The sequence below is a fragment of the Musca domestica genome, unplaced genomic scaffold (assembly GCF_030504385.1).
Source record: "Musca domestica strain aabys unplaced genomic scaffold, Musca_domestica.polishedcontigs.V.1.1 45, whole genome shotgun sequence".
In the NCBI taxonomy this organism is placed as follows: Eukaryota; Metazoa; Arthropoda; class Insecta; order Diptera; family Muscidae; genus Musca; species Musca domestica.
Window position 1 is genome coordinate 3,113,410 of NW_026712335.1, and position 10,809 is coordinate 3,124,218.

Genomic DNA, 10,809 nt, shown 5'->3' on the forward strand with positions numbered 1-10,809 from the left:
GGTCATATAACCATTCTTGGTTGGCGCGTACTGAGTGCAATGGTGCTGAGTCCAGTTGGAATGTTCAAGGTCTGCGGCAAGGCCTTAATACACCCTCCAGAATATCCGCAATAACATACGGCATATGTTCTGATGCCACGGCCAATTAATACGAGCAGAGAGAGACCATCTGCTGTTATGGCGGCCCACACACTCAACATGGTCGGCGCTTGAGTTCTGGTGGCCAACCGAAGGTGCACATTTTTAGCTGACCTCTTTGGCAAGTAACGCGATCATTTTTTTATCATCGGTGAAAACCAAATTCGGAAGTTCACCACTTTCGGCCAAGCGGAGCAACTCTTTAGCTCTTTTGAGTCTATTTTCTTTCAGTTGCGATGTAAGTTCTTGCACTTTTTGGAATTTCAATGGCTTTACCCCTCATTTTCTCATTTTTCAATATTTGCCAAATGGAATATTACGATATGTTCAGCTCACCAGCCATTATTCGGACACTGCGACGGTTTCGACAAAGTCGTTTCCTTACTTTTCGAACCTTAGGTGCTGATGTTGCTGTTTTCTTCCGTCTATTTTCTTGACGTCGGGATACGCTACCAGTATCACGGTAATGAGCGATGGTATGAGATACAAAGATTTTTTCACATTTAAATGCTGGAGTGCTCTAACCATAGTCACTTGCGGTTTTCCAGCCACATATAAATAAATCACACTATTACACTTGAATTCCTTCACGAATAACTTTTTTCTGAAAAATTCTCACCAAAACGCTTTTGTACGCTTGTAAACAATATAATGAGCTGACACTGGAATAATTTAAACAGCTGTCGGACGAGTGGCTTGGAAATGATAGCAGTCTGAAATTGGTTGCAATTTTTCCACTCACCCTGTATTTTTCTTGCAATAATGGAACTATTTGGATTATATTTTCGAGTTTGCTATTTAAAATGAATGTCTGACGAATAAATGTTAGAATTATAAAATAAAAAAAAAAACAAATAAAACAATTTTAATGAATATATTTCTTAGTTTTAAAATTTGTATTTATTAAAAATATATATATAGAAAGCAGCACAAACAACAAAAATGACACAATATTCACTTTTTGATTATCCCTTTAAAGGGAAACAAAGAGATATTGTCTCAATAAAAAATATTAAAACAATAAGTGGATAGTCTTTTAAATAATACAATAAAAATTAAACTGAAATCAATATGCATGTATATACTTAATAAGGGACTGAGCGGAAGTTTATATGTATAGCGGGGTAAACCTCGCAAGGTAAATCAAGAATAAGACCTATAAATCGCTGTGTATAAAAATCCCAAGAACTTACAAGATAATTTTGATAATTCTTCTATTTGGAAGGTATTGGATGAATAGGTTATATAGATATTATTAATGATTAAGAAACGACAATAAAAGTTAGACTTTGGTTTTTCCCAAATAATAATAATAATACTTATGGAAATAAACTAATTTTTTTTTTATAATGTGTTAAAGTTAGAAATAGTGACCATGCAGACCATGATAGCCGTAGTAACCTCCGTAGTATGGATATCCTGAAATGAGATATAAAACTTATATTAATGTAATTACCTGACATAAGCTGTAATATTCGGATGTGCTTCGTTCGTAGAAAATTAGATATTGATTTCTGTCATAAGTCTTATTTACAGTTAACGTTGAGGTATGTATTCACTCCAAATTTTGAAAAAGAAATGGACTGATATTGTCCATCTTTGGACACGATCTAAGTTTTCTTAAAATATTATGTTTGGATAAAATCGGCTGTGCTTGGCTAGATAGATTCCAAATTGACAGATGTGATTTTCAGAATTTGAAAAATTATATGAAATGTATACGAAATTGGAGTTTTTTGAATTTAGAATCATATTCTTTCTCTCTCTACAATGGGAGAGAGAAAGAATATGATTCTAACTTACAATTAACATAAATGTTATAAAAACGAACAGTACGGAAAGATCAAAAGTCGGGCGGAACCGACTATAACCTACAACTCTGCATCGACTTTAAACGAATTTAAAACCAAACAAAACATTGCTGCATGATATGACTTCGATAAAAATTATATAAAAAAAAACTTTATTGGAGCAATAGATATACCGGACAGAGTTTTACCAAAGGGAAAAAATCCGGTTGAATAAAAAAAAATCTTTTTAATATAGGCTGATATTAAATATATGGTGGTCAATAACCAAAAATCGGATGAAGACGTATATCAAAGGTATATACAAATACGACCGATCTTGATAAAAATTGGCAGTGGTATTTTCAAGTTGTATCTGAGTCCGATGTCAAATATCATTATTGTGGAGTGCATGCTGAGCATGTGAGGGACATAAAATCCCACATCGGATGGAAAATATATATGGGAGCTATAGCTATATTCGATTTTCAACACTTGTTCTACAATGAATTTAATCGGAATTGCCATTTCGTGATGTTAGCCATTTCGTGAACAAATAACATGAAATCGGGTAAAGATATACAGGGTTGCCCATATTCGACGGACCCATGTTTTTTTTTTAAATCAAAGAAATTTTTGGGCCCATTCCAATCGACGAGGTTTGTCCGCAGACAACAATTGAATTTTGTACGGAAACAAATGCAAATCAAAGCGAATAATCCGTTGTAAAGTGGACCGAGCCATGCCCAACTGCTGAGAACGGCGTTTTTGGGATGTTCTTGGGGACCTCTCAACACTGGCTCGTACGGCAGCGATATTCTAGGCCGATCGCCTTGGTCGACTTTTATATGGCCTCTTCGGATTAGAAAGAGCTTTACCAGTCGAATATTTTTCGTATAAACGCTTAATGGTGTTCTTAGAAGGCGCACTTTTCACATTTTTTTTTTCACAATTGACTTCTTCTGTTGAATGTAAATTTCAACTATTTCAGAGCGCTCGCGTGGCGTGTATTGGTTCATGGTAAAAATCTGCTTGGACTGACGCTTCAAACGCGGTATGTCATTAAGCGATGTGACATCTCTGTCAAAAGTTATGGCGTTGCCAGATGGGTCCGTCGAATATGGGCAACCCTGTATATGGGAGTTATATCCAAATCGAATCCGATTTCGATAAAATTTGACAGATGTATTCAGATGTATTGAGCTCCACAAGTTATCTGGTACCAAATATCATTCTTGAGCATGTGAGGGACTTAAAATCTTATATAGGACGAAACATATATATGGACCGATTTTCACTAAATTTGATGTACCTGTTTCCTGACTGGGTTCGGTCGGATGTGCGTTAATTCAGGTCATTTGGACTGATATTGCCCATTTGATGCACAATTAACCTAAAATCGGTTGACAGTTGAATATATATGGGAGCTTTATCTAAATTTGAACCGATTCTCATCAATTTTAAAGGGGTTCCAAACAAATATTGTTTGGAAAATTTCGTCTCAATCTATATCTATAAAAGAGGAAAATGTTTGTATGTTTGTTTGTTTGTTTGTTTGTTTGTTTGTAATTTATAGACTCGAAAACCGCTGAATAGATTTTCCTGAAATTTCCATATATACTGCAACATCGCCTGAAAGTAACATAGGCTATATACATTTTTGAATTTCCACTTGGAACTGGAGATATATCATCAGAATCGGAGGTACCTCCCAAAAATTTAGATTTTATATGCACATATCTATTGATTGGTTGAAGATACAGTCTCCAAATTTGGAATACGTAACGGAATTTGGAACAAAATAAGTTTGAAAAATTATATTGTAATCGGATCAGATTCGGATATAGCTCCCATATATATTTTCGACCGATTTCGTTCATTTGATGCCTCAAACACAATATGAATGTTTGATTCCAATGAAATTTGGAATGTGTGACGGGATTGATCTGAAAATAAATTTGTCAAATTATATTGAAATCGGTTCAGATTTGGATATAGCTCCCATATATATTTTCGGGCCGATTTCAAGCATTTGATGCGCCAAACACGCTATATATCCCCAATTTCAATGAAATTTGAAACGTGTGATAGATTTTATCTAAAAAATTGATTTCCAAAATTATTCTGAAATCGGTTCAGATTTGGATATAGCTCCCATATAAATTTTCGGGCCGATTTCATGTATTTGGTGGACCAAACACGATATGTATTTCCAATTGTAATGAAATTTAAAATAAGTAACGGAATTGGGAGCCAAATGAATTTGTCAAATTAAATTGAAATCGGTTCAGATTTGGATATAGCTCCCATATATATTTTCGACCGATTTCATGTATTTGATGCACCATACACGATATGTATGTTCGATTCCAAAGAAATTTGGAATATGTAACGGGATTTTGATTAGAAAATAAATTAGCCAAATTATATTAAAATCGGTTCAGATTTGGATATAGCTCCCATATATATTTTCCGCCGATTTCACATATTTGATGCACAAAACACGATACGTATTTCCGATTCCAATGAAATTCGGCATTTGGTACAAAAATAAATTTGACAAATTATATTCAAATACGCTCAGATTTGATTATAGCTCCCATATATATACTCTGCCGATTTCACATATTTGATGCACCCAAAGCGAGAGAGACAAAATCTGGCACCAGAAAAAATTGCCAAATTATATTGAAATCAGTTGAGGTTTGGATATAGCTAACATATATATTTCGGCCGATTTCATATATGTTATGCACCAAACATGATATATATGACCGATACCAATGAAATTCAGAATGTGTGGCGGAATTTGGTTACAATAATAAATGTGACAAATTAATTGGAAATTAGTTAAGATTTGGATATAGCTCCCATATATATATTATCGGCCGATTTCACATATTTGACGCACCAATTTCAATGAAATATGAAAGGTGTGGCTGAGTTTAGTGCAAAAGTATTTTTTTTAAATTATATTTAAATCGGATCAGATTGGGATATGATTTTAAAAAGAACCATTGACCCACACCGGCTTAGGCTAACACTAAAAAACAACACAACAATTGATTTGAAATACGCTTATTACGGTGAAGTATATTGCTATCTCGAATTCACTAATTGCAATAGAAATGCCACTCAACTTCAAAAGAATGCAGTTTACTGCACGCTTGGTATTTGCTATGAAATAATAAATCCGAAAGACAAACCCTTCGTGTATGTATGTCATGTTACTGCTTTTCTAATAGTTTTGGTTATTTACGCATTAATGTAGTGAAAATTTTTTTTTTTTAATTTTTAAATTTGTTTTTTTTTAACCAACATATATTCGTAAATAAAATTTTGAATGCATATAAAATCAAAAGGGGTAGCGAAGCGCACCGGGTTCAGCTAGTTGGATATAAATGCGAACTGCATTTTGTTCTCAAAGAATACATGGACAGATGGGTGGACCGACGGACTGACGTGCCTAAATCAGCTCAGAAAGTGATTCTGTGGAGATCCTCAGAAGTAATTACGGGTCTATCTTGCTTCCTTCTCCATATTACAAACAAATGCTCAAAAGCTTTATACCCATACCACTATGTGGTATGAGGTATAATTACAATTAGTTCTATCTTAAATATCCTTTTTATACACTTCGACATGGAAACGAGTAGATTTAACGAAGTCTGCCTGTCTGTTTCTTGAAATCGCGAAACCGCCCACATTATTTGACGAAGAGCTTAGAATAGTTTCAATTGTGTGTTGGATGGTTGGTAATGAAAATGAGATATATCGGTCCAAGTTTTCGTATAGCCCCACCTCCGTATATTCGAAATTTTGACGATTGAAGCCATATTATCCAACGAATTGTTCTAAAATTTGGTATTTGTGGCTGGTTATAATCCGTTCTTTTCTTCTAACGGATTTGTGATTTGTGTTTTTGGTATTTGTGGTTCATAATACATTCTACAACTGGTGTTAGAACTGCATCCATATTCCTCCATTGTTTCCATATAACAGAACTAGTCGATATTCGGTATTTTGATGATCCCAGTCACATTTTTGCACGGAATTGTTAAATGTGGTTTTTAAGTCTTGCAATGTAATAGCAATTTTGTTTCTATAGGTTCCCGTTTTGGTATGTCCCCTATTTAACGGCTCCATCCACTTTGACTGCATTCTCCAACCATATATACCAGACTGTTTAAAGTGGACCATGTTTGAATCCACATACTTTTATTTAAAAATCCTTTCTTTTTACAGTTCGGCCCGTCCGAACTTAATGTTTTTTTTACATTTTTGTATTAAATGTAATATATTTTATCTTTTTAAATACACTGAGAACACATCAGTTTTTACTCACCCAGACCATAATATCCGCCTATACCATAAGGATATCCAATACCATATCCGCCATATCCACCATAATGACCGCCATAATGGCCACCATACAGATAGGGCGATGAATAATATCCAAAGCCATATGACGAGGAGCCCTCTAGGTCATCCTTCTCAACAGCGGCTGCAGCGCCCGTCTCTAGATCATCTGCTTCCACGGCTGCATTCTGTGGCTTTGGTGCGGCCGATACCAGCGTATGGCGGGTGGAGAGCAACAAGCATAATACGACGAGATTGAAAACAAACAAAAACTTTGACATTTTTCAAATGAGTTTAACACCGATTTACACAAAGAACTAAAACGGCTAAGGAAGTACTGATGAGATTTAAAAATTCCTCTTCTTTGGTTGGTTTTTATTTCGTTTAGATCGGCGTTTTGTGTTTTGGCTCTTTGTGAATGCCACATTAAACACTGGACAATTACAACTGACACTTGAAGCAACAATGCAATGAGTTTTTATATAAACGGTCATTTGCCGTCTTGGGGTTCTATTGTTCAAACATTCTGGAAAAAAAAAATAGTTTTTCTAAATTGCAGAGACATGTACACACCAACACACACACACACGCAATAAGCCAATTTTTTACAAATGGGAACTATTCCGTCTGTCTTTATTTATTCTTTTCATTTGTTTCAATGTTGCGATTTCACGAAAAAAAACAGCACACACACACACAAATCCACACTCATTAAAAGTTCTTAAATAGAAATTAAAGATAAACAATAAATAGAAATACCAAACGACAGCAACAACAAATGCCCTTTGGAAAAAAGTCTAAAACTTTGCTGATTATTTGGACTTCAAGGTTTGTAAACAAACGAAAAAACGTCGCTTCTAAGTACACTTGACGTTTGGAATAATGGCTAAATAGTTTTAAACTGTTAGATGGTGATGTTGTTGTTGCTGTTGTTGCTGCTGTTGTTGTAGCTAACTGGTGCTGAGGCTGACTAAGAAGGCGTGTGCCAACCAATTGTTCTCCCGTCAATGTTACGCGCCATTGTCCACTTGTGGGCCTGGGAAACTCACGTTGGCGTATTTTGTCAATCGCATTGCGTGGAAAATGCCCCATTGATTTTTCTTTTTTTTTTTTTTTTGTGAAGAAGGCGAGGAGTTTCCACTTCTTTACACGGTCGTTAACAAGAATCGTGTGCATGTTTTTAAATTAGTTGAGAAAATTTGAATTTTTGTAGAAACATTTGAAGAAAAAACCAGCGTCAATGAGCGGATACGTCACTGTGTTGAATAGTAATGCATTTTTCGTGTGAGGTATATTCGGTGGAGGAAAAAAACTAATTAAAAGTAAATGTGGCTGAATAAAATTTGGCAAATTCCAATATTTTTATTAGTGCTACGTCGGGTGTGAAAATAGACAAAATCGGTCCACTCCATCAAGAACTCTCCCCACAAAGGGATAAATTAGATTTTAGCCACATTTTGTAAGGGAATTACTTAAAATTCGGTGTTTGGATTTCGTAAAGGGGTTTACTCCTGTAGCAAAACAATTTCTATTTTTGTCGACGTTTTTCTTATTTAGTTTTGAAATGGTGGAGTGTATAAAACGTTCAGCCCGGGGAAATGTATGAAAATCAAAAGACTTAAGACACAAACATTTTCCAATAATGGTGAGACAAAGAAATTATATTTTTACACCCTCTCCCATAGCAAGGAGGGTATTTTAAGTTTGTCATTCCATTTGCAACACCTCGTAATACACATTTTAGACCATGCAAATTTTATATATTCTTGATCAGCAAAAAAATTCGATTCGATTTAACGATGACCGTTCATTTATGGAAATCATTCTAGCTTCCGAAAGAATTGAAGTAGGTTAATAAAATTATACTCAACTGTGTATTCGTCGGTCTGATTCAATTTTCCTATTTGAACTTCGAAATGTGAGAGAAAAATGCGTTTGCAGGTCCACGTCTTCGTATAACCCCATATAACGGTACCTCCACAAGCTCCATATTTTGACGATTTTGCGACATTAATTACCGATTTTTTTTTGAAAATTTCCAATTTTTTGCACGTAAAGCAGGATATTCAATGTTCGGCACGACCACAGCCAGGGTTTTAGACCTTAGGTCTTTTTGGACCAAATCCCTTTCAGGACATTTGGAATCGATCTAGCGATGTCCTTCCGTCCGTCTGTCTGGCTGGTGCGGACGATAACTCTCAAAGGGATTATCCAATTTGATCCAAACTTGGTACATCATAATATTTTTGTCAAACTTAGATCGAGTTCGGAGATCCACTCCTTCGGGTACGTCCCCCACAAAATGTCAATATTTTCAAAGAAAATAAGTTACAGCACAAAGAGAGAAAGGATAATCCGATTTTGCTCCCACAAAGGGTCAACATTTTGAATAATTACAACTCTTATAAAATGTGATGTCTTCAAATTTCACATATACCAATAACTGTATGAACCCAAGGTCTGGCATTAAGAAGGAATCCACACCTTCTGCTACCTCCCCCCAAAAAAAAGGACGAAATAAAAAAAAATATGTATATATTTTCTGCACAGAAAGAGAATCAATAATCCAATTCTGCTAGAACTTTGCCAATCCAAATATTTGCTTTCGTTATCGATCAGGTACAAAGATGGATAATATCGGTCCACTCCATCAAGTGCTTCCCCCACAAGGGGTCAAAATTTTGAATCATCATAACTCTTATAAAATGTGATGTAAGAATCCGATTGTCTTCAAATTTCACACACCCCAATATTTATGTTAACCTAAGGTATGGTGTTTACTCCTTCGGTACCTCCCCTACAAAAGGTCGAAATTAGGCTCATAAAACGCGAAATTAACATCCGATTCCATTTAGACTTAGCGCATCTGAATGTTTCCATCAACAGAGGATCCGTTATAAAAACAGTAGAGATCGGACCATTCCTTCTGGTACCTCCCCTACAAAGGGTCAAAATTGTAAATATCCATGAACGTCATAAAACGTGAAATAAGCATCAGGTTCACTTTATATTTCAAACATCCCATTATTTCTTCTAACACAATATATGTTGCGAAGATGGGATATATATGGTCCACTCCTTCTGGTACATCCCCACAAAAGTTCAAAATTTTGAATATCCTTGAAGCTTATAAAAATCTAAATTAACAACCGATTCCAATCCAGAGTTGGTACATCTCAATGTTTTCATCAGCACAAGATCTGTTTTTGGGAAGATGATATTTATCTGTAAAAACCTTTATGGTACCTCCACCACAAAAAATTACAATTTTCAATACTTTTATCTGTTATAACTTGTCTCATCTAGATATTTCTCTTTAGCAGAGACCTGAGATGAATTTGGAATTTATGATTTTCCATAAATTGGATATAAATTTTCGATTTTCTTGTAATTTTGCCCATACCAATGTTTTTGTATTTATTAGATGAAGCATGAAAATGGAATACTTCTGTTGACTATACCTGGTACCTCACGCACATGTTAACATTTTATAAAAATGATCACATGTGTTATGTAAAGTGAAGGAAATTACCAAACCTGTTACCAAGTTACCCCATTTTTATATTTATATCATATTTATTTACGATATAGACAATCCGATACGAAGTAGACAATTTTGGCTCATTCCCTCACAACCCACTCCACAAAGGGTCAACAGTTTGAATAATTATAAAACAAGTCAAAATATCTTTAGGTAATCGAACATAGGCTGATAGCATACATCTGTCGGCAAAACCGACTGATACTATTTTACTTGTTTTTTTTTTTTTTTTTTTTTTTTTTGTACCGATTCTAAAAAATATCCAAATAACATTAATATGTTCTTTATACCTCCCATTCCCATACCAGCCTCGTTTAAATTATAATGTGTGAATAATTGTGTTCTTTTTGCTTCAAGCATGAATAGTTTCAAATTATAATGCACCAGAATAATAATAACATTGCTTAGGACAGTCTGTAATTTTATTTTTTTTCTTGTTTTTTGTCTTCGTTACTACGTAATTAGTTTTCTTGGAGGTCAATGTCAAAGTGGTTTTACATGAGAATCTCCCTCGGGTACTACAATAAAAGCCAATTTATATAAATTTAACAGGCATTCAGCGAGAGACCTGGCAGTAGTAAGAACACAAAGGGTGCATATGAATGATAATAATATTTCCAAGGGCTGGAAGTATTGTTATTGCTCGTAAGCTCTTTGTATTTTATATTTTTTTTTATACCCTACACCTCATAGTCGTAAGGGTATTATGTCCGTGTGCACTTCTTTGTAACATGGAAAAGGAAGCGAGATAGACCCATAGTTACTTTTGAGGATCTTCATAGAATCATTTTCTGAGCCGAAATATGCATGTCAGTCCGTCCGTACCTTTGTCCATTTATTTTGTGAACAAAATGCAGGTCGCATTTGTTATCCGATTGAGATGAAATTTTCCAAACAATATTTGTTTGGCCCATGGACGAACCTTATTAAAATTGGTGAGAATGGGTTCAAATTTAAATATCTTCAACCGATTTCGGGTTAATT

The 10,809-nt window shown here is 34.8% G+C and overlaps 1 protein-coding gene across 2 annotated transcripts; it reads right to left on the reverse strand.

The window, feature by feature from the left end:
- Positions 1-1,042: 1,042 nt before the first annotated feature.
- On the reverse strand, positions 1,043-7,441 carry LOC131804499 (protein suex-1-like). 2 transcript variants are annotated; one of them, XM_059127469.1, is made up of 3 exons: positions 7,275-7,441; positions 6,271-6,810; positions 1,043-1,557 (listed from the first exon to the last, which is right to left on the reverse strand). In XM_059127469.1, exons 2-3 carry the CDS (start codon positions 6,563-6,565, stop codon positions 1,499-1,501), a joined length of 354 nt encoding a protein of 117 aa, XP_058983452.1. In that variant the 5' UTR covers positions 6,566-6,810; positions 7,275-7,441; the 3' UTR covers positions 1,043-1,498. The 2 variants fall into 2 exon arrangements, with proteins under 2 accessions (XP_058983452.1, XP_058983451.1); XM_059127468.1 differs by having other exon boundaries at positions 7,044-7,441.
- Positions 7,442-10,809: the final 3,368 nt, after the last annotated feature.

What these genes read in the sequence shown, in the direction of transcription:
- LOC131804499 (XM_059127469.1), bottom strand. Translation starts at nt 6,565, where the DNA reads ATGTCAAAGTTTTTGTTTGTTTTCAATCTCGTCGTATTATGCTTGTTG. An exon ending in AGGCGGATATTATGGTCTGG is followed by an intron (nt 1,558 to 6,270) that starts GTGAGTAAAAAC and finishes ATCTCATTTCAG; the next exon opens with GATATCCATACTACGGAGGT.